The sequence below is a fragment of the Mus caroli genome, unplaced genomic scaffold, assembly GCF_978045245.1.
Source record: "Mus caroli unplaced genomic scaffold, Mus_caroli_1 scaffold_13, whole genome shotgun sequence".
NCBI lineage: Eukaryota > Metazoa > Chordata > Mammalia > Rodentia > Muridae > Mus > Mus caroli.
Window position 1 is genome coordinate 4,887,792 of NW_028227268.1, and position 27,637 is coordinate 4,915,428.

Sequence of the window (27,637 nt, forward strand, 5' to 3'; positions counted from 1 at the left end):
TTGGTTTCCAGTTTTAAAATTTTCATTTATTTGCATGTGCCTGTGTATATGCCATGCATGCGCATGGAGGACCGAGGAGAGCCTGAGGTCCCCACGGTGGAACGCTGGTCCTTAGGCTTGGCGGTGAGCACCGTACCCGCTTAGCCACCCTGCCAAAGCCCTCGCTTTTCAAGCAGAACTGAGCCTAGTTGGTTTGCTTTGTGACGTTGATGAGAATAACTCTCCTGGTACTTGAGAGCTGCAGGTGCCCCAAGGTTTAGGTTTGGTCAGAGTTCTCCAAGGATCTGGCATCAAAGAAAACATGGGGCTGGTGGTAATGGTGGCACACACCTGTAATACCAGCACTTGGGAGGCAGAGGCAGGATATTGAGTTTCAAGCCAGCCCAGCCTGAGTGAGTTCTAGGATAGCCTGGGCTACATGCCAAAACCCTGTCAACAGAAACATGGCATCATTCAGGATGAACACACGTTAGCGATCTGGACTAGTTAGGGCATGCCACTCCAGGGTGGTCATATCTGAATAGTCCTGACAGAACTTTGGGTTAGATGCAATTAAGCCTTGCGTGTTCTTAGGCCGACTCTCATTTCCACCAAAATGTGACCCTGGAGCCAAGGCTAGGAAAGAAAAGACAGGCTTGCCTTGACCAACCTTAAGTCTTTCCTCAGGTCGCAAGTTCAGCAGGATGCATCAGATGGGGTGTCTGGCCATACCCCAGCCTTACTGCTTGGGGCAAAAGCCCTGCAGGGTTCACACGCCAGGCAATGAGGCATGCTTGGGAGTCTCTTGCTTTCTACATGATCAGACCCCCAGATGTGCCTAAGGGCAGATCAAGGATGACGACTGTCCTTCCCTTTAGGAGGTTCTGACCTTGCACCCTGGCAAGACCGTGATGACCTTCCCCCTCCCAGACCTGTGCCCTGTTGTCCTGGGCTCTGTTGCCTCTGCAGACCCCAGAAACAAGAGAGCCAAGATGAGGTCACTCTAGCCTCCCCAGGTCCACACCTGCTTACTGTCCTGAATTCCAGAGTCACCTGCTTGGAGAAATCTATTTTACTATTAAGTAATACAATGATACCGAGAGCCAGGCTGTGAGGCGGGGTTTTGGCACGTAGCCCAGGCTATCCTAGAACTCACTCTGCAGCACATGTCTGATGTGCTGAGCTGCACAGCAGGACTTCGAGAGGCACAGGGTGACTGCTGGCCATCCACTCAGCCGCTTGGCCTCCCCTTGCCTTTGGGCACGGGCAGCTTCCCCTCTCAATCTCTACTCGTCCTCGGGGCCACCCAAGAAGAAAAGGACACTCTTTCTTAAACAGTTCACATTTATTATTGTAACAATAAAAAAATCTTTTAAAGACTATCAGTATTGTATTACCAAGAGTGAGGTAATATGTTTACAAAACATTTACAGAATCTGATATGCAAAGAATGGATTCAGGAAGGAGAATGGGTTAAGACACTAGAAACAGGGAGAGCCCAGAGTGAGGGAGCAGCATGTTAGGAGGTGCTGGGCACTGGGAGGAGCAGCCCCGTGTGTGAGCCACATGGTCACCTGGTAGCCAGCCTCCCCTCACAGGGCAGCCAGTGCCCTGTGGCTTGGGGAAGCTGAGGGCCTGTGAGTGTGCAGTTGTGTGCTTTGAGCTCTTAAAGATGCTCTCAGCTCTGGGGGGCTCAACAGTGCCACTTCGGCATGGACTTAAGGGGAACAGCTCTTCAGCCTGGGACATGGCTGCGACTCAGATAGGTCTACAAACATCTCTGGGCTCATGTGGGCTGTCGAGTGAAGCGCTTTCTTGGAGGATGTCAGCAAAATCGCCATCTGGGACATGGAGAAAGGGAGAGGGGAAGGGAGAGAGAAGAGAGAAAGAGCAGGGGCATCTTCAGGTCCTTTCACTCGGAGCTGGGAAGCCCTGACTGGAAGCAGCATGGACGCGGTAGCACAGCCCTGCTGTGCTGTGTACAAGCGCTCCCACAGACAGGAAATGCATGGCAGTGGGCCAGAAAGGCCACCAAACAGAGGCTCAAGCACGGCTCAGGGTGCCAGGAGCCAGGGGGCTCATTGGCCAAGCCAGGCTGCTGTGTCGGCTCTCCTCATGCTTGCTGACATGCCACAGTCTCTCCATAGCTCTCACCGCACAGCCAGCCACCCAGCGCCTCAGAGCAGCGTCTACACAGGCGTCCACTCCCGCCATACACACTCATGGCCACGCGGATTTGGCACACATCTTTAGACACTGTTACCACACACACAAGTAGATCCTGGGCCCCCCTCCTCTGGAGATCAGCCACCTGCAACTTCTAGACAGCTCGCTAAGAAGCAGCTTTCCCCATAAAAGCCATAAAGCGAGGATCTGCTCCAACAGCAGGCTCTGGGAAGTCAAGATCAGGAAAAAAAAAAAAAAAAAAGAAGAAGAAAAAAGGCAAACTAGCCCCAGCCTCTGACCTGCTTCTATGAAAAGCAGACAGAACAAGTGCAGCTCTGCAGCCCCTCCCCAGCTATACCCCACTCCCTCATGCACACACACAGCACCTACACACATACCCAACATCCACTCACATGCCAAAGGCCACTGCAAGCCATGCACCCCCCTGGAGAGCATTGCTAGAGTTTGCACTGCCACACTTCTAAAGGCAAGTGTGACCTACTGCTTCCAAACACCCTGCTGAGAGCTGAGGACCCTGGGTGCTAGGACTGAGGATCCTGGGTGCTGGGAAGACTGAGGACTCTGGGTGCTGCTGGGAGGACTGAAGACCCTGGGTGCTAAGGGCTGAGAACCCAGGGTGCTACGGGCTGAGGACCCTAGGTTCTGAGAGGACTGAAGACCCTGGGTGCTAAGGGCACAGAGCCGCCCTCCTGCAGAAGGAAAGGCAGCACTCAGCAGAGGGAAAGAATCCTCCCCACCCCCTCCACCAAGTTCACGGACAGAAAAATTTTGCTCTGAAAAATATCCAAAGATTTGAAGAGGAGGAGAGAGAAAGCAATGTTTAATGATGGCGGTGGTGTCAGGATTCAGGAGGAGCCCTGGCAGCCCCTCCTGGGCTGCAGTGTCTGCTCAGGATCAGGCTGGCTCTGACCCAGCACTGGGTGCTCCTCAGGCTGCCAAGTCCTTAGCGGAAAGGGACCTCAAGAGCTGTCCTGGATCCACAGGCCACCTCCACTAACAGGGAGCCGAGAGGACTCCACTGCAGCTTAAGGGCTGCCTGCTGCAGCTTTGGTTCCGTGGAGGAGGAGGAGGTGGCGAGTCTCTGCAGGGTGTCACACAAGTCATTCACTAGTGGACAAGGTGGAGTTTGTTGGAAACATTTTTTGCATCGACAACTGAGACCAGTCAGTCTCTTACTGTAGATAAACTACTTTTCTGTCGAGAGCCCTTGTGCTCTGGTTTGATTTTGTGCACGCTGTATACAAAATCTATGGCTATTGAGTTAAAGTTAGGGGTAGAGTTAAAACTACCTCTCAGGATGGTCTGGGGACCAGGTGACTAGTGACCATCTGCAGATCTAGCTGCTATCTAGAGGGAGGAGTCTGCACATCCAGGGGTGGGCGGAGTCTGCACATCCTGGGGTGGGCGGAGCACAGCAGCCGGGGCGCCCGCCCTCCGCGCAGGCGCAGGCTTCGCGGCACTACCTGGAAATCATGGAGCTGGATTGCGACTGGCTGGAGGAGGTGGTGGCGGCACTGAGCTGTGAGAACCCGCTGTGGCTAGATTCCAGGCTGGTCATGGAGCCTCTGCAGATGTAATCAACAAAGAACTAGGAGTGAGGAGCTGCTCTGAGCCGCCCCAGCATCTCTATCTGGCTCCTCCCCCATCGGCCCTTGTAAAGTTGGGACAGGACATGAGAATCAATGGAGGAATCCTTAGTTTGCCCCGCAGGTGACACTGCACTTAGCAAGTGCTACACTCCCTTTCCTATGGAGAGCTGCAGGCAGTGAACAAGTAGTCCCTGCTGCCAGAGCCTCCCTCTCAGGCACAAACCTGAAATCTTCAGAGCCGATCACTTCTGTGTAGTACATCACTTTGCACTTGTGGGAGGAGACCTGCAGGGAGGCCAGCACGTCGTCCACTCGGGGTAGGTTGGTGGCAGCGCATGCTGGCATGGTGTGGAATTTCCACTGTAGGATGTAGAAGCCTGGCCACCTGGTCACATGGGACCCCTGCAACAGTGAACAGCAGCAACTCAGGACATTCCACCAAGGGGAGGGGTGTCCTGAGCCAACAGCCTAATGATGGATGCCCTTCCACCCACTGAGGCAGCCTGTGCTATTGGCTGTCTCCACCCACTGAGGCAGCCTGTGCCAGGTCTGTCAGGTGTTGGGAAGGCAGCATGCACCTTGTCTACCACCTTCAGCAACCTGCAGCCTCTAGAGAGCACTAGGCTGAAAGTGCCTGGCCAGGTGGGAGCTGTCAGGAGGGCCTGTCTCTCTGACAGAGCCGGCTAGGTCAGGGAGCAGCCTCTCTGCCACTCCCTCCTGTCACCTTCCTAGCACACCGGGCAATCTGTTCCAATGACTTCTTCCATTCTGGTTTAAAGATCCAGAAGCAGAGCCAGCTTTTACGATGGGAAGACTCCCTCTACACTGCGTCACAGACCGCATGCACTGGCAGCTGGCTTCTGAAAACCTCAGCTGGAGGACAGCGGGCAGCCACTGTGGTCAGAGGCATTGCAGGAGGAAAAGAAGTAAGTGGGCATTCAGTGCCAGACGTGTGCCGGTGCCAGCATACAGAGAGAGAGCCACAGGGGCCAACAGGAACCCTCGCAGTATAGAGCTGTCATGGGTTTTAGCAAGAGCTGGCAGTGCCCTCTGCACGTTCCCCTCTTGCTTCTGTCTGTGTGACTTCCCTCTGGAGGCAAAGCCTAGTTCCCTGTCACCTGTCACTTGGGTGCACGTGTACTTCTGGGGAAACCCACACTTTACTAAGGTCTCGAGATTCTCCTGCCTCTGTGCCCTGGGGCATCCTGAGTCTTTCTGGCACTAGGCAGACCACCTGTGCCATTCTCCTGGTGGCAGAAGCCACATGGGCTAGAGGGCCAGATACAGCCTTCTCAGGACAGAGTCTGCAGCAGTGCTGGCTGGCAGGCTTACCTGCACGCTCTCTCCTTCTTTGCATATTAGAGGAGACTCCACCATGCTATAGTCCCGGCCCAGCTGCCAGACTTTGTCTATCAGCTGCACGTTATTCCCTCCTGGGGAAGTGATGCTGTGAGCCCCCAGCGAGTCCTTCTTGGGTGGCTGGGGGGACCTCTTGGAGTGATAAATGTTAAAGACGATGTCCCCTTTGCACACATCAAAATCCCAGGTGATCACTGAGGAGGCGTCCACAATCTGAATGAGAATCTGGAGAAAGAGATCTGGTCAGCAACCAATCTGAGGCACAAGGCCTGGCAGCGAGTGCTGGGGCAGGAATGGGCTCTCTGGGGGCTCTCTGGCTCAGATGTGTGAGCTGGCAGAGAGTAGGAGAGATCACATGGGCACTTCTCTTTGCCACAGGTCACTCAGTCATCTAGATGCCCACCTGCCAACGTATCCAGCACTCTATCAAACAGTGTTCCTGACCGCTAGCAACCGGAGAGCCTCCTTACTTCCCAACAAGTCAAAAAAGCATGGACGGGAGACTCAGTGAACTGCCTCAGGCTGGGAGCACCAAGGTGGCACAAACCGAAGGGTGGGCAGAGTGCAGAGTGCGGTGCTAGCTGCCACACAAGGTGCTGAGGGGAACGGATGCACACAAGTGGGTGGTGAGATCAGCTGTGTCCTGGGGTGACTGCCAGGGATGCAGAGTGTCAATCCCAAACCTGGAATTTATCCTGCATCACCTCAAGTGTCCAAGAGGGACAGAGCAGGTCTGTGAGGAGGATGTGTGTGTGAGGAGGGTGTGAGGCCACACTGCAGGAATGGCTGTGCAGTCCACTGCCTTGTCTCCCCTAACCCTTCCATGACCTCTGAAGGGCATAACAGCAGATCCAAGAGCCACAATGGCCCCTCTCAGAGCAGGAGGTGCACTAAAGGATGGATGCAGCACGTTCCCTTCATCAGAGCCGCTCCCCACAGGCAGACCTGGCCAGGACCTTGGCCCCTGTGCTGACAGACCTGGGACTCCGACATCAGCCTCCAGCCTGGGCAGCAGCCTCTGGTGGGCACTTTACTTATCCCCCAAGGCAGAATGTCGCTTTCACTGTTCCAACAATGACTCACAGGAAACACGACAAGCCCTGAGCCTTGCAACAAGATAAACCTGACAGCTGCCTAATAAACAGTGAGCCAGGGCCCCTCCACCCCAGCCTACCTAAAGGCCCCTACAAAAGGAATGAAGGAGTGAGTCTTGGGACAAAGGTCCAAGGTTCCCTGCACTGGACTGGACAATGAGAGAGGGAGGGAGGGAGGCAGACACACAGGACCTGTGCCTGTCTGTTCTCAGCATAGCCCCAGGCCCACTCTTCAGCCTGCCTCTATGTACCTGCAGCTCTTGGGGGAGACACACCAGTTATGGAAATTGCAGGCAGCTGAACCCAGGTTGCCACTGCAGAAAGTCATCCAGGAGCCAGCCGCACTGACGGACGGGCCCGTTCTGTCTAAAGCACTGCCTCCCACCAGGAACACTGAGCAACACAGCTGCCCCAGAGCAGAGCGAGGCAAAGGGTGAGCCAGCAATGTCACGCCACATGGACAGGCTAGAGGACGCGTCAAACAGGGCCACTGCAGCTGCTGCACCTGCCACCACACCCAGGTCGGCAGAAGGGAAACAAGAGGGCTCAGCTCTCCTCCTTCCACCAGACCGACAAACAGCAGCAAAGACAGAAACACAAATGACCAGACGGGTGGGTGAAATGTGTTCCATAAAGCTATCCAACTAAATGCAGGAACGGGAAACACCCCTCCCCAGCAAGCCACACTCTGGGTCAGGTCCAGGGAACAGCATCAATGGGCTAATCTGCTTTCAAAGTGCTCTGGGAAGACAGGCAGCCCTACCCTTCGGTGTTGCCACTGACTGACTGACATCAGTACCAACTGAACCTAAAGAACAAAACCAGAAAAAGAAGCCAAGGCCCCGGAGGGAAGCCCTGCATGCCAGGTGGTGGGGAGGGGGTCTCTCCCATGGAAGAGGCCGCAAGGTGGGCACCTCATGTGGAGCTCCTTTGAACACGCTGGCAGACTGGTAGATGGTCTCCGTCCAGAGCTTCAGGTCTTCATTTTCCAGCTCCTCTGCAGTCCTGTACAGGGATTTGGGGACCAATCCACCCTCTGGCACGTCACACTAGAAAGGCAAACACGGCTGTGAGAGCTGCGCAGAGGCCAGACCGCCGCTCACCCCATACCCAGGAGTAGCTGAGAAGACAGAACACTGGCAACGTTATCTATCAGTCTACAGTACTTAGCAAAGTATTTGTAAAGCCCACTTAAACACACGTGTTTTCACTCTGAATAAATGAGAACAAGCTGAGGCTGGTTTACCACAGGATTCACACTAATAACCATGAGATACGGAGCTCAATTACTAAGATGACCTACAAGAGAATTAACAGAACCCATACTGCCCTGCAGGACAGTCAGTCCATTCGCTTTATTCCTTAGCCACAGAAACTACCATCTCTCTGTGGGTGCAGCCCAGCAGCACAGGGCTGCCCGAAATGCACGAGGCTCTCGGTTTTATCAGCACCAGAAAAAAGAAGGAAGAAATTATAACCAAGATAAAATAAAGCAAACTTCCGATGTAACCCAGGCCTAAGGATTAATGAATCAGCTGAAGGTTAACAAGGGACTATTTCTTTTGAATTTACTTGAAAAAGCTACGCTGAATTAGAATTTATTCTTACTATACATTTTTTTTTATTTAAAATATTTATTTATTTATTATATGTAAGTACACTGTAGCTGTCTTCAGACACCCCAAGAGGAGGGCATCAGATCTCATTACGGATGGTTGTGAGCCACCATGTGGTTGCTGGGATTTGAACTCATGACCTTCAGAAGAGCAATCGGCACTCTTAACCACTGAGCCATCTCTCCAGCCCCACTATACATTTTCTAATTGACCTAAATAAAACAAACTCACCTTCAGGTGCATAAAATCTAAGTACCCCCTAGATTATCAACCTAGAAGCCACTCCACAGAAAGGACCAGAGGGCTGTGAGTTCAGGGTCAGCCTGGCTACATCCCTGCAGTCACTAAAGTCACAAACACTGGCATGGAACAGGCTTGCCAGTGAAGCCTGCAATCAGCACTCAGAGTACAGAGACCAGAGGGCTGTGAGTTCAGGGTCAGCCTGGTTACATACTGAGACTGCGTCTGTCTTAAGGAAGACAGACCAACCAACCAAGCAAGCAAGCAACCAACACCAGGCTGGCCAGGAAGTTAACAGACCTGAGAAGGCCTCCTCTTGACTCTGAGCCATCGGAGCACTGGCGGACACCAACGGGAGACGCGAGGAACAGTTGTGAGTCCCTCCCCCCTCAGTCTTTGTCATAACTGCCTGGGATGCGCGCTTCCCCTTGACAGCAGGCAAGGGTGCCGCAGCCCACCTGTGCGCTAACCTTGCTCCTGATGACTTGCTCCCTGTACTGCATCTTCAATCTCCTCATTGAAATCAAGCCCACCTCTTCTGTTTCCCAGCGCACACCCCTCAGAAGACCAATAGTACCATCAAGTGAGACTAGATCGCCTGCTAAGGACCTTGACTCCCTGCTGCTTGCACTCCTACTGTGTGCTGTGAGCCTCCAGTCCCTGAATCCTCCTGTCAAGCCGCTAGGCACGAGCCTGCATGTCCCAGCATCAGACTCCTGCACCGCAGCAAAGGGTCTGCAAGCAGAGCACTCTGGCTACCTATCTATCCATCACCTCACTTCTTTTTTTTGTTTTGTTTTGTGTTTTTTTTTTAAGATTTGTTTATTTATTATATGTAAGTACACTGTAACTATCTTCAGACACCCCAGAAGAGGGGGTCAGATCTCACTATAGATGGTTGTGAGCCACCATGTGGTTGCTGGGAATTGAACTCAGGACCTCTGGAAGAGCACCTAGTGCTCTTAACCACTGAGCCATCTCTCCAGCCCCATCACCTCACTTCTTAAACCCCAAATCTACAAACAGAGAAGCCCCTCTTCTGCTTTCCAACTTTGAACATTCCGTCTGTTTACTTAAGTCTAGGAGAAATCCGCCTTGGAGACAAGGCAACAACGCCTTGCAAGTGTCCTTAAAGATGAGGTGTAGGTCACAGAACTGTGAGGCCCTGCTCTGGATCCCTAGCACCTCTGTAAATGCTGAGTGGGCAGAGGAGCCTACCTGTAATTCCACTTCATGAGACCCAGAGGGAAGGATCCTGGAGCAAGCTGGCTATGTGGACTCACCTCATTAGTGAGTCCTGGGTTCAAATGAGAGACTTTGCCCCGAATAACAAGATGGAGACCAACAGTCAACCTTGGGCCTATACACTTACACACATGCATGCGTGCACACATGTATGCACACACTCATGCGCATAGACACACACACACACCACACGTGCGTATACACGAAAACACACGCATGTGCACCCCCCGAATCATGTAAAAAGCCATAGTTGTGAAACGTGTAACTCCTGATGCAGTAGAGATGTGAGTCGCACAATGCTGTGTGAATAAAGAAAGCTGTGCTTTGCTCGGCCCCATAACAAATCCTCCCAAGTGTTAATGCAAATGTGCATCATCAACAAAGTCCCCAGGGGCTCAGCCGCGTCAGCCCAGGGCCCACATGTGGATCTGATGAAATAAAGCCAACCAACGGGTCACAACCCTTTCATGCAAACCATGTGCCGTGTGCACCTTCTTGCCCATACATACCATGCACTCCCCACTCAGGAAATCGGGAATAATCTCTTTATCGATGTAATCCAGCAGGCCTCCTGGGCCCTGGTAGTCATTTCCTGCATAAATGAGGAACTTCCTTCTGGTGTTGTCATCAATAAATGGACTAACCTGCAAGTGAGCAGACACAAGAGTAACTTCATCTGGGGAGCTGTGAGCTTCAGAGACTAAGCCTGCGTGTGACACCATGTGTGGGTGAGGTGACAGGTGACAGCTAGCATATGCTCTGTGAGTCTACTGCCTGAGCACTGAGGCCTCAGGAAAGCCTTGCTCTATCTCTATGTGTTTGTCTGCTCTCTCCTGCTCAGCTGAGACTGCAGTGGGAGATGTGAACTGAGTATGCCCTGCTGGCTACAGAACAACATCTAAACCCACCAGCGTCCAGAGGACAGGGAAGACCCTGGGGGCTCGGAGGATGAGGAGGCGACCCAGCGTCTCCGGGTAGTTGGCCTCCACCACCTCGATGATTCGCAGCAAGGCTTTGACCCCTGGTCTCCACAGATGGCGCATGTTCAGCCCTTCAAGGTCCACCAAGCAGGTCCACGAACTGCAAGTTATAGGAAGACATGGGTTTTTCTTTAAATGGATTTAATTTTCTTCTTTTGATATAAAAGTCATTTACAGCCATTCCCAAATATACCAGTTTTAAAAAATTAAAGTGCTATAACCCCTTATTTATATCTATGTGTATGAAATACAGAGGCTCAAGAGAATAGGAACAACACCTGAAGTACAAGATGAAGTCCAGACAGACTACAAACTGCTGAAATCCCAGTGCTCAGGAGTTCAAGGACAGCCTGGGCTAATGAGACCCTAGCTCTGAAACTCCAACTACACAACTAAAGAGCCCCTCAGACCTGCTCAGTGCTGAGCAAGCTGGTGCTACCTCCCTGACCTGTTGCCAAAGCAGACAGCAGGCATTGATGGCCTCAGGTGTGAGCTGCGGTAACTGTGATAGCCACAGGCCTAGCACGGCCTCAGGAATCAGTAGGACAAGCAGCTGTGAGCAGGGGCCCTGCACACCCTGGCCTGGCAGAACCGACGCCGTTCAGCCTGAGTCATGCCCACTTTATTTGACATGGGGTCTCTGGTGACTTAGGCTGGCCTTGAACCGTGCGTTGTGACAATGACCTTGAGCTCGTCCTCCTCCTGTCTCTGTCTCTCAAGCGTGGGAATCACAGCCTGAGCCACTGTGCCTGGCTTTTCTTTTCTAAAAGGTTTTCTCTGGCCATTTCACAACAGCATTCCACAATTAGAAAAGACCTGGGGGTTGGGGGAGTGAAACAAAGCCCACAGGAATTCACCTGCAGTCTGGCTCCCAGGGCCATGCAGACTGGTACATCAGGCTGACAAATACAAACCCTGCCATTGACCTCAGCGCTTGCTTTTCAACCTTTACATGTGTTTACATGTGGTAAACGGTAACCATCAGGCGGTGGGGCCAGCAGCAACGGAAGGAAGCTGATTTAGCTCCTGTTCTTTACCTGCTGGAGAGAGCCAAGGCCACCCACCTGATTGGCCGGCCGAAGACCTTGGTGTTTTCCTCGCATCGTCTCAGGCCTTCTTCGTTTATGGAAAGAACCTGTAAGCAAAGGCCGTGACAGCAAGGGTCAGTCCCAGAAGGCAAAGGTGACATCAGACTCCACAGAGGGGAATTAAGGCAAGATGACAGGTGCACATGGGACCTCAAGCACTGTCCTCACACACACCCCACACAGCAACAACAAACATTTCCCTTACAGAGAATAGACAGGAGCAGCCACAGCAGACAAAGCAGGTGGCCCTAAGAAAGTGGCAGTTCAAGTCACCTGGGCACTGATTGATATGGGGGTGTTTGCAGAACAAGCTCGTTTGGGACAGTAGGAGGGGGGAGAGAGAGAGAGACTGAACGTGCGCGAGTGCACGCGTGTGTGTGTCCCCTCCTAAGAAGCCCTTATGTAGAGCACATCTCCCCAAGGGTGGAGCACTACACATTTGTCTGAGTAGCCTGCTGTGGTGCCTAGTCCTGCTGGCAACAAAAACAAGGCCAGCCTCCAGCCTTGCACTCCCAGCTGAGCACGTACGTATCGCAGTAGGGCCTCCTCTCCGAGAGCTCGCACCAAGCCTTTGGTGTCCATCTGGCCCAGCCTAAGCACATACAGCGGCCGTCCATCTGCAAGCGAAGGCAAGGAGGAAGCTGTGGTGAGTGGAAGGACAGATCTCTAAGAGCCCTCATAAGAGGCTAAGGAAGCTCCCCTGTGCTTGAGATACACATAGGGTTCTGGCCTACTCTGAGGAAGACTGGCTTCTGTGTCAGGATGGTCTGGTAGGGCAGCACCTTCACAGATACAGAAGCTATTAGCTGACAGCAAGCCACGGGCCCCGGGGCTCGAGCTATTGCCGGGCCAGGCCGAGGGGGACTGAAGTGGGGTGCAGCCTATCTGGCTCCCCAGCCTGTTTGAACATGGGTGCTGCTAAGCTCAGTGCTCACTACAGGGGACATCATTTCTATGAGTACACAGTTTTGGTTGTTTAATTCTAAAATAATTTTCCCATAAATTATTTAAAAATTGTTGTCAAGATCTTTAAAGCCAGCCTTCCTCCCCAAGGATGTACACTGGAGACCCTGAAGTCCCACAGCCAGCCCTGCCGCCCGGCTCACTGTAGAGCCTGTGATGACCCCACCCAAGTAGAGAGGCTCTTGGCCCACAGCACCTCCTGCAGAAGTGGTCCCGGACCCTGGCCAGGCTGGAGGGGTAGCACCGAGATCAGCCTCCTCAGCACACTAGTCTGCTGTGCCTGGGACTCTCGGCTGCCTCCTGCAGAACTCCCCACTGAAGCCCAGGACCTCACTGTGGATTTCTGGCTGGCTTACAACTTGCTAGGTAGATGAGGCCAACCTTGACCTTACAGAAACCCCCTCCCTCTGCTCAAGGGGTGGAGTAGAAACAGTAGCCACCACACCTAGCTCTTCTGACAGTTAGTAAAACCCATCTGTCAATCTTCTGTTTGACACAGTCTCACCTATAACTCTAGCTCTATTGTCCAGAATGGCTTCAAGATCCGTCTGTCTCCTAAATGCTGATTAGAGAAATGAGCTAACACAGCAGGTCTGTCAATATCTTACTACACACTCAGTGTTAGTTTCCTCAACTAGACTTAAAACAGAAGACAAGGCACCTGTCCCCCGTTCCCATGCCTGGCTGCTCAGGCTTGGGTGTGAATGGGCATCAAGAAGAGTCTTGCCAGCCAGTCACGTGGTGGGAAGGCCCCGCCCACTGTCGCTGCAGGGCTTCAGACAGCCTGCAGCGCTGTGAGCATGCTCAGGTTCACCTACCTTTATCATGGTGATGCCAGCCCCCAGCGTAGTAGTCCAGAAGGACCTGGGGCGGAGTCCAAGTGTCCAGGATGTAATCCACCTGGTGCTGCTTCCGCCAGGTTAGAGACTGACACATGATCTCTCTGGCCTTGTCAATATTAAAATCCCGGGCGCGCAGGAACCGAAGGATATGCTCGTCCTTTGGGATCTAGGAGAACAAAGGCTTTAAGGGACCTGGAGTGACTGGGCAAGAGGTCAAACCCTGACCTAACCCCGCCAACAGTGAGCTGCACTGATCATGTCACTGAGAGGCCATGCTCCTAGGTTGGCGCATTGTGGGGCACAGCGCTTTCCCATGCACAAGACCCAGGGTCCATCCCTTGCCAGAAAACTCGCCCCAGGAGTCATTTTAATAAAGCTACAATAATCTGGAGAACGATGTTCACAAAGTTAAAACCTAGGAGTGCTGGGATAACAATCCCGACCGCTCTGTTTTCAACCCAGCCAAGTCTGGTCTGGAGGAGGCAGGCAAACTGGTCTCTGTGTTTGTTTGGCTATTTTGGAGACAGGGTGTCACTATGAAGCTCTGGAGAGAACTTACTAGGTAGACCCGCCTGCCTCTGCCTTAACTAAGGGCAGACAGACACCACCACACCTGGCTGCAAACAGACTTAAACTTCCTGCCTCAGTCCTACACCCTGGCAGCAAGTTCATTTTTCGGCACACAGTACACTTCAGATGCTGGTGTGGACATGATGGCGGTGCTACACACCAGAATATTCTCTAGGATCCACTGCCGTCAATCCACAGGAAGCTTGCCCGAGTGAAGAACAGAGCTGGGACTGTGTTCCCAACCTGCTCCGGGCCACACACCCAGGAATGAGGGCAGTGAGGGCTTCAGGAGAGCAGGAAGTGAGTGGGAGCCATGCCTCTCAGGCCCCTCCTGGCCGTCTGAGGTGAAGCAGTACTGCCGAGTTGGCATCAACCATTGGAAAAGAACAAAAGTCATGCGGAAGTGAGAGTGTGGGTGAGGAAGGAGGGTGGCACACACATCATCCCAACACTTGGGTGGCTGACACAAAAGGATCAAAAGTTTTCAAGTATTTGGGGCTGAGATGCAGGTCAGTAGTTATAAATGCAAGCAAAATACCCATAAACATAAAATAATTAAAAGGTTTTTTTTTGAAGGTTTGCAGCTGGGAGAGTAAGACTCTCCCAGAAAAGAAAGGGGGAGCTGAAGAGATTGCTCAGCCATCAGATCACCAGCTGCTCTTCCAGAAGACCCAGGTTCAATTCCCAGCTCTCACAGGGCTGTTCACACCCATCTGTAACTCCAGTCCCGGGGACTATAATGCCCTCTTCTGGCCTCTGCAAACACTGCATGCACATGGCATGCATGTAGGAAACACACACACATAAATAAAAAAAACCAAAAACAATTTAAAAACATAAAGAAAAGTTAGTTCTCACCCTAATAAACCAGTTACCTATATTTCTTTCAAAAAGCAAAGGGAGAAGGGGGCACGACCAGCCTGTGGGTGCTGGAGCCGAGTGTCCTGCTTTATCTAGCCCGCACTAGCCCCCAGGCCTCTGCTACATGCTTAACCCCTCCCTCCGAGTTGCTCCCCACACTGCACTCATTCTTCCACAGGGCTGTGAGGACTGAAGGTGCTGGAGAGCATCTGCTCACACACAGCCGGCACACAGGCTGCCATTCCTCCTCTGTAGCAGCTTCCCTAACGGCTGGCAGGCACTGTGTGCTGTGAACCCAGGCAAGCAAGCCCTATGGACCAGGCCAGCCACACGGATGGCCAGCTCCGTGTGGAGCTGACAATGTCCATAGCTGGGCAGGCACACCGAACAGCTTGTTTCCTGTAAACCTCACGCCGGTGGAGCTGGATCTCCTGCAATGTCAAAAATCAAAGCCCCACTGCGACGGGAATGACACTCAAAGTTAATGATATGTGTGCACAAAAACGTCATAACAAAGCTAATTTCTTTGCATGCTAAGGGCTACACTTTAAACATGCGCCAACATGTCTAGCCTTCAGCTACTCAGTACCAACAGACTCTGGGCTGTGATTTGGCACTTTGTGGTTGATAAGCTTGACCTCTGTCTGGGAAGTGCAGCAAATGGCAGCTCTGTGAGGATGGATGGCATCCTAAGCCTGCCTAAGGATTTTGTGTCACAGCAGACACACTCATGAGCTTTCAGAACAGGAGGAGGCACAGTGGAAGTGGTCACTTAGTTCCTGCTCAGTCCTCAGCTTCCCAGGAGACTGGGGAGTGATTCTGGGATGGAACTGAAGAGGTGACACTCACCTTGCCCTTGTGTGTCTCCTGGAGCCACTGGCGCAGTCTAATGAGGCAGCTCTCTTGGAGGGGAGTCAGGTCACCCAAGTATCTCTTGATGTAGTCGGCATCTAATTTATCTGGAATTTAATGTGCACAGCATTATTTACCACAGAGAACCCCGAGCCCTTCTGTCTGGCTGGTGTGGGCAGGGTGTGCTGGGAGTGGGGCAGCGGCGTTGGCAGCCACCCTGAGTGTTTAGGGAGGCATCGCTGATAAGCACAGGTAAGTAAGCCTCTTTAAGATGAGATCAAGATAAGCACCAGAGGTTTCGAGCCTCTTTCCAGCCCTCTGCCTGTAACCCAGCGCTGATCAGGACAGGCCAACCTCCGCAGAGCCAGCCCTGTATCTTTAACCGATTGAGGTCAAGAGCACCGCCCTTTCCCCAGCACTGCCCGAAGCTGAGCAGACGGAAGGAAAGAGAAAGATACTCATCCAATAATGCCTCTTTTCTGATTTTCTGCACACAGCCCTGGGCCCAGCCACTGTAAATGTACTCTTAGCCCAGCCACTCAGTAGCTGTGAGTGTGACCACTGACAAGTCTCTCAACTGCTCTGTGCCTCAGTGGACCCAAATATGACCTGAAGATATTTCCAACCTGAAACAGCCATGACTAAAGGGGTAAAACCTGTCACTGAGCACTGAGAGGAGCCACACAGGAAGCACAGGAGCCATGTGACAGGAAAGCTGTGGACAAGGACAGTGCCTTACAGTCAGTCACTGACCGCCAACAACCAGGGCGTGGACATTAGAAATAACTCTGTTTAAACAAGAGGAAAGTGAGTGTGCCTTCTCTAAGTGGGAGGGTCAGGGGCAAGGCCTGAAGCGGACAGACTTTCTCTCCTGTGCAAGATGGACTGCCTGAGGAGACAAGGCTGGGCAGAGCCGTGGGTTCCCCTCAGCGGGGCCAGGCTCACCGTCAGGGGTTCCCACCACGGGCTCAGACGCTGCTCCTGGGCTACTGAGGTTTTCCCCGCTCAGCCCCTCCATGACAGCAGCAGTGTCTGGGACAAGGACAGCTGCAGGTGTGACTTGATTCTTGCTTGATGAACATGTTTCTGAGGGTCCCACGGGGGGCGGGGTCCAGCGGGGCACGAAGGTGATGCCTTCCTCCTCCAGCTGCCGTAGGTAGTATTCAATGATCTCTTTCCCCTTTAAGGTAAGACAGCTAGGGTGAGCATGCCCCAAGCAGCCAGGCCCCAGTTCACACAACACCACCCAGACGGGAACTTGGGTGCTGTGGAGGAAGCTCTGTGGCGGAAGGCTGGCTTCGTGCACCAGGCCCTGAATCCAATTCCCAGCCCCACCTACCCACCCAGGTTCTCACTGGGTGACACGGTACACACTTGTAACCCTAATGCCTGGGAGCCTGAAGCAGGAGGATCATGAGTTTAAGTAAATGTGGAAGTCTGTCTCCACAAATAAACAACTAAAGAAGGCACAAGATGTGGTCATTCTCTCAGAGACTCCTGCCTCCCTTTTCCATAAAACCTCAAGAAAGCTACTCACTTTTTTAATGTTGCTTGTATAATGTTTCATGGCAATTTTTTCCACTGTACTTTCAAAACCAAAGAAGGATTTGATATCTAAACTTGCAGACTGTTCGAAACAGGTCCAGTCTTCATTCTCAGGGTGAACCTGCAGGTGGAGAGAAGCCGTTCCCAGTAATGCTCTCCATGGAGACACAACTTGTCTGTGCCCTGGCTAGCAGACCAGCACCCAGAGGAGAGATGTTGTTTTTTGGTTTTGGGGGGTTTTGTGTGTGTGTGTGGGGGGGGGGGTTCGAGACAGGGTTTCTCTGTATAGCCCTGGTTGTCCTGGAACTCACTTTTGTAGACCAGGCTGACCTCGAACTCAGAAATCTGCCAGTCTCTGCCTCCCAAGTGCTGGGATTAAAGGCGTGCGCCACCACCGCCCGGCTGAGGAGAGATGTTTAATGACATCACTGCCATGAGGAACGAGGAAAGCATGGCAGAAAGTTACCCAGACGCAGTTGACGTGCACAGGCGCTAATAACTGTCTCAGGACCGTCCCTGAGTGCCTGACTACAGCTTTCACCTCTGGCTCTCTTGTCTGCTAATTCACCCAGCACCTGTGGTGGCTCCACACGAACAGAAGAGCCACATTCTGTGCCAGTCAGACTCCAGGGACAGAGGCACTGCAGATATGAGAGGCGAGAAAGCCACATGGCTATTTGGGAGGCAGTGCTATGGATAAAGGCCAAGCAGGGGGAGGGGCCGGCAAACTGGTGTGGCTGGATGCCAGGCAGAGCAAGTAGTGGAAGGCTGGTGCGTGAGGAGGAAGGGACAGAGATAAGTGTGGCAAGGGTTCGGTGTGTCACTGGGGTCTCTGTGAAGGAGGCTAACAGCTGAGACATAGACTAGGAGGGGTTTTATTCTCATGCTTGGGGTCTATGCAGTGTAGAGCAAGTTGGACAGGTGCTCAGAGCTCTACCTGCAAAGACACACAACCTCAGCTTCAGTGCACACTTGTGAAGTGTCACACTAGGTCAGCACACACTTGTAAAGTGTCACACTAGGCCAGAAAAAACTCTCCATACTTAGAAGCAATCGGGAAGTTGGCCTTGGTACTACATGCTTTTAGTCTGAGCCCTTGGGAGGTAGAGGCAGCTAGACCTTTTATGAGTTCCAGCCCAGCCCACTCTACACAGGGAATTCAGGCCAGCCAGGGCTACACAGTGAAACCCTGTTTCAAAACACAAAACAGATTCATCAGGAGCTGAGTGTCATGGTACACACGTGTAATTCAGCACTCAGGAGACAAGGCAAGAAGACAGTGGCAAATTAAGGCTAGCCTGGTCTACATGGCAAATTCCAAGATAGGGTACAGAGTGAGTCACTGCTTCAGAAAAAAGAACAGTCACGCCATCAGCTGGCAGCCTTGACTGTCACACTACGACAACCCTCCCCTCAGAACGCCACACCAAGTCCCCACTGTACCACTCATCTGAAAGGAGAAACAGCAGTGGCTGAAGGACAGAGCGCCACCCTACCCTGTTGTCCCTACTGGCTGCAGGACCCCAGCGAGCTGGTGCCACGACTCACCGTGTAACAGCAGTGTTCGTGGATGATGACCCGGTTAGAAAATGTCTCATTGTGGGCCTCGATGTGCAAAGTGCGATCTCGAGAATTCAGGGAGTTTTTCTGGACAAAATAAACGTAATCGACTCCTGCGATCTGTGAAGAAGAGATAAGGAGGGAAGGCGGTGAGTTCCCCGGCTCATGGGCGAGCATGCGCTCACCCACAGACCCCCACAGTGTCCTTCCCCAGCTACCTTCTTCAACAGCCTGGGCGCATCTATATCCAACTTGCAGCGCCTCTCGATGACATGAAGAGCCCCATCCTCACTCTTGAACTCGCTCACAGTGTCACTGTCCACGAACATTGGAATCAGAGGACATGTAGGAAACCTCCTCTCATAGGCCTGAGGACAGATGATAGTGACAGAAAAAAAATGACAGCCGTCGCTGCTGCACCTTAGACTGCAGTACAGCTGATCCCATGAAAGAAGGACAATCCAGGTTCATGGCCTCGAGCCCTGACCTCCGGAGGATGGCGATTTTGCCCACGTAGGCATGCGTGTTCAACACAGTGCCACACCCCAGTAGGCTTTTCTAGAACTAAATGCAAGATGACCTTCAAATCTATATGGCAAGGCAGAAGAACCAACATGGCTAACGTGACTCTGAAAGGCAACGGACAGGAAGGGTTCCCTCAAGCTAGCATCACATGGCCAGAGGCCGGCCGGCTACTCAGTGCTGCAGATGCAGGCCAGCAGGCAAACAGACCCAGCTCATCGCTCCCTCTCCTCCGAGATGCAGCTCAGTTGAGCGTGTGCATGCTAAGAACCCATTCAACTGACCTGCAGCTTGGGTTCTACCTAAATCATGTTCCATAAATGTAGAAAGAATTAAATGGAAGAAAGAAATAGGTGGCACACAACTTTAATCCCAGCACTCGGGAGGCAGACGAAGGCGGATCTCTGATTTTGAAGCCAGCCTGGTCTACAAAGTGAGTTCCAGGACAGCCAGGGCTACACTGCTGGCAAGACTGTGAACAGATGCGAGTGATGGAGAAAGCAGACGTTTCTCAAGCCTGAGCTCTGAGCGTGAAGTCACCAACAGTCGTCTGTCTGCTGCTCACAACAGCAACTCCACGTCCTTCAGAACGCACACGTCCAAAACGCTCCACCTCTGCGCGTGGAGCGTCCACAGCCCAACCAGCCACACCTGCTGGAACCCACCTTTCTATTTGCTATGGGGTTTCACATGTCCCACACTGGCCTCAAACTCACTACGTAGGTAAGGACGACCTTGATTTTATACAGAATTAGAGACACTGAAGACTAGGGGCCATGAGAAAGACACTGGTGCACATGGAACGGCTGCCACCCCAACCCTGATGACGGATGTTTCCTCTACAACGTGTTACCATGTGGCAATGGGTTTGAAGAGCTCATGGAAGCTTACTATAGTATTATCTCCAATTATGTTAATATATTATGAATCAACAATTATCTCAAAACAAGAATCAAGGGAAGGAAAAGCTTGTGATGTAATGCGTGAATTCTACAGGATGCACCAAAGCACCAGACTTGACTAACTCTGCGCAACTGAGAGGAGAACTGTGAACACACTCACATCTAAGGCCTCCGTCCGTCCAGGCCCAGGAAACCCCGTACCTGTTCTGTAGCACGCTTCCTCTAGGAAGGAGGCACTGCAAGCACCACCACACAAGACTGGCAGGTGTCTAACTAAAAGCGGGGAGAGCATTTCAGGGTGAGGTCTCGTCGTAACTGCAACCAAAAGTGTATTTAAGGAGGAGATGTGTGCCGATGGTCAAAACCACACTAGCGGTTTCGGTGGCCTGCACACAGGCGCAGCCCCAAAGCCAGCTGGAAAGCACAGTGCAGAGGGCGGGCGACTGCCGCTCCCCAGCCAGGTCTGCCCATCTGACCGTAGGTAACCTCTGCCGTGAGTATGGCAGGACCGCTCCACCTGGATTGTGGCTAGGACTCGATTCAGTTCCAGCTAGCCAAGATCATCACCACATCTGCTCTGAGAAACTGCAGGTCGCATCCATCTGAGGTACTTAGGAGGCACCGTAGTAGGCAGCTACAAGGCACAAAGAGCAGGCAGGGAATGCGCACCACACTGCCGAGGATCACGATGGCAGAGGTGCTGCACAGTACAGGAGCTGGAGAAAGCAGCAGCCTGGCGGGGCAGGAACGTGGGGACACAGGACAGGTCTTGGGTTTTCACTGGGGCTCAAGTCCAGAGAGCTGTGTTTACAGTGAGCAGTGAGGACCAGGACCTGCAGCTGTATCCCAGGGTGAAGGCAATGGAGGAAGCGACAATGCCGCAGGAAGAACTGGATCCTTATCTTCTGACAAGGTCCTCCTTAGGCCACGGCAGCCCTGGCCTCCTCTTGGGGAGAGAAGGAAGTGCCAATAGCAATGAGAGTCTCACTTTCAGAGACTGGGTGAGCATGTGAGGACAGCTTGGAAGGAAGGCGGCCGGCACACGGCACTGATGGTACATACGGGTTAGCTTCCTCTCCTCCAATCAAACGTATCCCAAACTCCATGACTGCCAGGATGTCACATGTCACACAGTAGTGTCTCTCTATGCACAACTAGCATTTGGGATGCTCATTTACCTGCCAGGTCACTCCAGGGACAAGCCTCAGGAGGCCATGACGGACCAAGTCTTCCAGGGAAGAATTCTGTGCTGCACCCTGAAAGCTCTGCAGTGGGAAGGGGCTGCGAGCCAGCTGCACCTCCTGTTACTGACATGCCATGACAAGGACACAAGGGCTCCAGATTACATCTTGTAAGAACGAACAACTAGTCGTCTAACAAAGATGGCAGAGGGAGGCTCTTCTTGGTCAACACCTAAAGGAGCCACTTTCAAAGCACATCACTACATTGGGGGGAGGGTGTGTGGAGCTGAGACAGGGTCTCTCTACATGGCCAAACCTCTGCAGATCAGCCTCTGCCTCCCAAGTGTTGGGAGAAAGGTGTGTGCCACCATGTCTTGCCGTTCTTTCTCTTCTTGAAGCTGTGTGGACACACCTACACAGCAGGCCTTGTAACTGAAACCCATTCACTCCCTAGGAAGTCACCACCTGTGCAGTCTCTCACAAGGCAGGGCCCCTCCCTTGTACCTCAAGGTAATCAGCCAGGTGGCACCTGGGCACCCAGGCTCAGGAGAGGTTAAAGGTACAGAGTCTCCCGCGCCAGCGTGCAGAGAGCTTTCCGGCTCCCTCCTCTCTCCATGCCCCTTCCCGTCTGGCCACCCAGCAGTACCAACCACAGGGCAGGGACCAAATCTCAGTTCTCCATTTGCTCTTGGGAAAATAAGAACCTCAATGCCTGAAACAAGCTCTTTGCTAATAAACATTTTTTTTATTATGGAAAAATTGCTTCCTAAGCAAACCAATGAGTCCAACCTTTGTTTCTTAGTCACCGGGGCCAACGAGTCCTGCACACTATCAGCACAGGAGACTAACCAAAGGGGCAAGGGGAAGGAGCCTGCGGAGGCTGCTGTGAACTCCTCCTCTGAGGCTCACAGGCACCAGCGCCTAGTGTTCAACAGCAACGACAACCTGTGAGGCTCTGAGCAAGCTGCTAAGCAGCCCCTGAAGACAGAGACAAGCCAGTCTCATGAAAATCTGTCACTTCCCCTAGCTCTATCCAATGGAGGGTCGGGAAGCAACAGCAGGACCCCAGAGTGGTGTGCAGAACCCAGGTTCAATCTCCACTACTCATGAGAAGAAATTCAGAAAATTCCTAATTCTATAAAATTCTAAAGTTAAAATTGTTGTTGTTGTTTTATTATTTTTTTTTTTTTAAAAAAGGGCTGGTGAGATGGCTCAGCGGTTAAGAGCACCAATTGCTCTTCCAAACATCCTGAGTTCAGTTCCCAGCAACCACATGGTGGCTCACAACCATCTGTAAAAAAAAATCTGATGCCCTCTTCTGGAGTGTCTGAAGACAGCTACAGTGTACACACATATAGTAAATAAATAAATAAATAAATAAATAAATAAATAAATAAATAAATCTTAAAGGAAAAAAAATCAGGGCTGGGTAGTGTGGTCCATGCTTCTGATCCCAGCATTGGAGGGGGGGCGGGAGCGGCGGCAGCGGCGGCGGGGGCAGGTAGATCTCTGAGTTTGAGGCCAGCCTGAAGTACGAAGTGAGTTACAGGACAGCCAGAGAGCTACACAGAGAAACCCCGTCTTGCAAAACCAAAACAACCCCACCCCACCCCCAATAAATAAATAATAAAACATGGGCGGGCGGAGAGCTCAGAGGTTAAGAGCACCAGCTGCTCTTGCCGAGGACCTAGGTTTGGTCCCCAGCACCCACGGGGCAGCTCACAACCATCTGTAATTGCAGTTCCAGGAGACCCCAGCTCGTGGTACACAGACATATTTGCAGGTGAAACACCAAGACATACAACATGACACTTATAAAATGAAACAAAGTGTCAAGGCCGCAACAGAAACACACGTGGCTGAAAACACTGCAATCTACAGGGGTGTGGGGCAAAGTGCGGCTTCCACCTTACCCTGGAACACCAATGGGCAGCCACGCACCAAGCCCGGGGACACGAGGCAGCAGCCCACGTTATCAATAGCATCACTACTGTACTTTGAAGGCCGGGCTGGGACCAATCTCAGTAGTCAGGAGAACGAACGGCCTCTCAGAAACCCCATCCTTCAGTAGCTAAAGTCTCACAATACAGACAGAACTTGTCCTCCAACGTTCCTGTCACACAGGTGTGGAGAATTGCCATGGTGCTTACTGCTCTTCTCTAGCAACGTTTTACAAGTGGAAATTTCCCAAAACAAAAAGTTAGGAGAGTCAATAACAAAAAAAAATTGGAGAAAATATTCAAAGGAAAAGAAAGAGCTTTATTCCGGGAAACTTCCTCTTCTCCTCCTCCTCTTCCTCCTCCTCCCCCCCCCCCACTCTCGCTTTTTCCATACAGGGTTTCTCTGTGTAGCCCCAGCTGTATTACACTGAGCCAGAAATATAAACACACTGACACGAACAGGAAACCAGGAGCCTGCCTCCTGCCTAGGAGGCAATGCCAGGGGCTCAGGGGCAGAAGCAGGAGATCACAAGCCCAAGAGCAGCCTGGACAACAAAAAGTAAAACAGGGCTGAAGGGGCAGGTTGGGGCTAAGCCTTAGAGGAAAGCACCTTCATGGCGTGCACAAGGCCCTCGGTTCGGTTGGCCAGCATCTCAAATTTAAAAAAAACAAACCAACCCAGAACCCAGGGCTAGGGTATCCCTCAGTGGCTGTACATGCACTCGTATGGATACAGCTATGGGTCTTTTTTTTTTCCTTTCTTCCTTTTGTGAAGGAGGGAGGGAGGGAAAGAGGGAAAGAAGGAAGGGAGGGAGGGACACTAACACAGGATGTACTGTCTTTCCTGTGGCTGGTTAAATGCAACACTGCTACATTTTACACATGAAACCCCACCCGGGTGTCTGTCGGAGCCCCGCCCCAGGGTAGGACTGCTGAGTGGTACCTTTCTCTCGCAGGGTCCATAGGCTGGAGTGACATGGAGCCCATGCACACCAAGTCTAGCAGCAGGAAGCCTCCTGCTTTCAAGGCTCTGTACAAGCCCAAGAGCCTCATCGGCTCTGCTCTGACAGGAGACCCAGAGGGGCAGCAGCAACCCCACAGGGCCCACCTAGCCTAGAGTGAGTCTGTAACACACCCAGCGCTCAGCAAGTGAGTCAAGGGGCTGAGCCGAGCCCAGCCCGCACACATCAGTTCTTCAGCAAGAGACGTTCCCTTTCAGGGGGGCTGGCTGTGGAAAGAGAAAGCTATTGTGATCGCTTGCACTGTGTTTAAAGCAGCACTTGTCTGAATAATAAAAACAACACTAGGGCCTTATTAACTTGCCTCCTCCCCCAGAAGGAAGCTGCCTCCTGGATAACTCTTCCTCCCACCGTGTCCACACCCACTCTTCCCCTTCACAGGGCTCGGAGCCTGCCGTTAGGGGGTGGGGGTGGCGACAGAGCGTTCAGCTTTAACCAACTTCTGGATGTGCTGCTGACATATTAACAGCGAGCGCTGTGCTGAAGAAAACCGTATTAGTGAAGGCGGACTGACTTTGAATTAATGAGCGGAGTACCGCAGGGTGCCAGGAAAACTTATTTAAAAGAAATTCTGTTTAAAGAACAACCCCTTCCAAACGGAACTGTGTTCACGCCCAATTCTGCTAACAAACCAAGCCAGCTGTTTTCTGGAAAAGTGAGATGTTCTGGAACACTAAATATGACCAAAAAGAGTGACTCTCAGGCACAGGTTTATCCTGGAAAAAAGTCAGTGAGCACATAAACTAAACCATAAGTGCTCAATATCACAACGGATCCTTCAACACGGTCAGGAGGCAGACGCACCAAGTCCTAGCGCCACTGACTGACCACCGCCTGTGGAAGCGGCAGCTCAGAGGCAGCCCAGAGGCACGGTGCGGTGCGGAACGCAGCTATCCGATGCCCCTCCCACTACTCAAGGCCAACCCAGCCTCAGAAAACAAACCAGGGTCTGCAAAAGAGGAGGCAACTGTGCAACAACGTCTTCAGTCTTCCCGAATCCCGGTTCATCCGACACCAGCCGCCTCCACCATGCCATGCAAGTTTGACCCCGAGATCAAAGTCATGTATCTGAGGTGCACTGGAGGCGAGGTTAGTGCCCACATTCGCCTTGGCCTCCCAAATCATTGTCTGGGCTGGTGATGACATTGCCAAGGGCAGCGGTGACTGGAAAGGTCTCAGGGTTACAGTAAAACTGAGCATCCAGAAGAGACAGGCCCCAGACTGAGGTGGTGCCCTCTGCCTCTGCCCTGGTCATCAAAGCCCTCAAGGTGCCACCGAGACACAGAAACAAGCAGAAGAACATTACATATACACCGTGGACCTCACATCTAATGACACTGTCACCACTGCCCAGCAGATCCTGGGTACTGCACAGTCTGTGGGCTGTGATTCGGATGGCCACCACCCTCATGACATCATAGATGACATCAACAGTGGTGGAGTGGAATGCCCAGCTGGCTAAGAGGCAACGAGAAAATAATTTCAATAAAAGACTATTGGATTTTAAAAACAGCTGGAGGTAGAGGCACTGTTATGCAGGCCTGATGTCCTGAGTTTGATCCCAAATTCCACAAGGTACCAGGAAAACCAACTCCCTGAGAATTGTCCTCTAACCTCCACGTGTACATACACACTCAGGGACACACACGCACACCCCTGTGACACACAGGCCCTAAGCTAAGGATGCTGGAGGATGTAACAGGAGGACTCAGGAGTATTAGGGGCTTAAATAAGCTAGTGACCTACTTAACAATAATGTAACAGATTCAGCTATAAGCTACAGCACACACTTGGGGCAAGGCTGGCTGCAGCCTTTACTGAGAAAGAGCCAGCTCTGAGGAAATATCTGTGGAGAGGCCTACAGAGGGCAGCTAGAGTCACTGGAGAGGAACCATTGATAGCCCAGGTCAATTCCAGAGAAGGCTTTCAGATTTCTGCATCAAACTCAGTTTCCAAGGAGGGACCACAAATGTTTCAGATACCCTGGTGTATTGTTGTTACTCAAAAGCATAGGCTGCAGGGTAGCTCAGTGGTGGAGCACTTGCCTACAAGAACAAGGCCTGGGTTTGATCCCTTGTACCACGGGGCAGGGTGAAGGCTTATGGATACCCAAGTCTAGACATTGACATTGACAGCTCCAGGAAAACTGCTTTAGATCACAGCTCATTCTTCGCTAGGCCTGTGTGCTTCTGACAGAAGCCATAGAAAAACCTACCTGTGGCCAGGCTTAGTAGCATAGATTAAAGGTGGCCACTTTTAATCCCAGTACTTGGGAGACAAAAAGGCAAGAGGCCAGTGTGTGTTCAAGTGAACTGTGTGTTCAAGGCCAGTCTGTCTAGTCTATGTAGAGCGTTCTGGGCTAGCCAGGACTACACAGTAAGATCCTGTCTGGAGGAAATCATCAAAAAACAAAAAACAAAAAGAGAGAGAGACAGAGAGAGACAGACAGACAGAGACAGACAGACAGACAGAGACAGAGATAGAGAGAAAGGGTGAGGGAGGGAAGGGAAGAAGGGAGGGAGACAGAGAAAGAGAAGGAAAGAAGGAAGAGGGAGGACGGGATCGGCTGCTTGGCAGCCCCCAGTCCCAGGGCAAGCCCAGTGCTCATACTGAGTTTTTGGTTTTGAGATGGTATCTCACTCATCATGTAGCCCAATCCTGCCTCAAACTCTTCCTCCTCTGCTGAGTCTGCACTCAACTTTGTGCTGATATGTAATAATATATTTAAAGAAACTAAAATACTAAAAACTTGAGCTCCTTCGAGACATTCAAGCTAAGCAGTTGGGCACCTCTACCTGTGCAGCCCAGCCAGAGCCCGCTGGCCAGCGCAAGACACTGCTGGCTTCGCAACTCTAAATGCACAGGGAGTCAGCCAGGTGACTATGGCGTCCCCTCTCTCCATCCTCAGTCCTAGGCTGAAAAAAAATGTGCATGTAAAAACCGATAGACACCAAACCATCTCCTCTAAAATCAAACATATTTGCAGCTTAAGTATGAACTCCATCTTAGAGAAACCCTCAAGTCCATGGTGCTGATAAACGCACCTTCTGGGTGATTTTGTTCAGAAAGGCCTGTTTTCTATCTTATAGGACAGAAAAGTCCAGCTAAGAACACACTAGGGCTTCCCAGCGCCCGGCATGCATCTTTCTGCTCAGAGCCCGTGGTGTGTCTAAGGACAGCTACGGTGTGCTCATACGCATAAAATAAGTAATTCTTTAAAAACCATGTGAGTGTCAGCCAGGGTGTCCTCCAGCAGTGGTGTGCTTGCCTCTCACTACAGAGAGTTCTGGGCTAGCCAGAACTACACAGTAAGCACTGGCTTTGGCTAACACCGCATAAACCAGGTGTGCTGGCACATGCCATATCCTAGCACTCAAGCGGTGGAGGCAGGAGGATCAGAAATTCAAGGTGGTCCTCAGCTATACAACATGTTCAAGGCTAGTCTAGGATCTGTGGAACCTTAGAGAGAAGGGTAGTGTGGGGAAGGCATGGGTGATGCAAGC

The 27,637-nt window shown here is 52.0% G+C and overlaps 1 protein-coding gene and 1 pseudogene across 3 annotated transcripts in view; one reads left to right on the top strand and one right to left on the bottom strand.

The window, feature by feature from the left end:
* Positions 1 to 1,305: 1,305 nt before the first annotated feature.
* The window catches only part of Sec14l1 (SEC14 like lipid binding 1), a 45,860-nt gene continuing 19,528 nt past the window's right edge, over positions 1,306 to 27,637 (bottom strand). Inside the window, exons 3-17 of one of the 3 annotated variants that reach the window (XM_021176545.3) lie at positions 18,789 to 18,938; positions 18,559 to 18,690; positions 17,003 to 17,131; positions 16,411 to 16,645; positions 15,463 to 15,572; positions 13,159 to 13,348; positions 11,906 to 11,994; positions 11,354 to 11,424; positions 10,218 to 10,389; positions 9,819 to 9,953; positions 7,123 to 7,257; positions 5,088 to 5,339; positions 3,979 to 4,157; positions 3,630 to 3,731; positions 1,306 to 1,820 (exon numbers count right to left, since the gene is read on the bottom strand). In XM_021176545.3, the coding sequence (XP_021032204.1) occupies positions 1,805 to 1,820; positions 3,630 to 3,731; positions 3,979 to 4,157; positions 5,088 to 5,339; positions 7,123 to 7,257; positions 9,819 to 9,953; positions 10,218 to 10,389; positions 11,354 to 11,424; positions 11,906 to 11,994; positions 13,159 to 13,348; positions 15,463 to 15,572; positions 16,411 to 16,645; positions 17,003 to 17,131; positions 18,559 to 18,690; positions 18,789 to 18,938 (2,097 nt within the window). In that variant the 3' untranslated portion in view covers positions 1,306 to 1,804. Of the gene's footprint in view, positions 3,732 to 3,978; positions 4,158 to 5,087; positions 5,340 to 7,122; positions 7,258 to 9,818; positions 9,954 to 10,217; positions 10,390 to 11,353; positions 11,425 to 11,905; positions 11,995 to 13,158; positions 13,349 to 15,462; positions 15,573 to 16,410; positions 16,646 to 17,002; positions 17,132 to 18,558; positions 18,691 to 18,788; positions 18,939 to 27,637 lie in introns of all 3 variants that reach the window. The other 2 variants (XM_021176546.3, XM_085829397.1) reach the window with 2 other exon arrangements.
* Positions 24,923 to 25,596, top strand: LOC115032318 (large ribosomal subunit protein uL11 pseudogene; annotated as a pseudogene).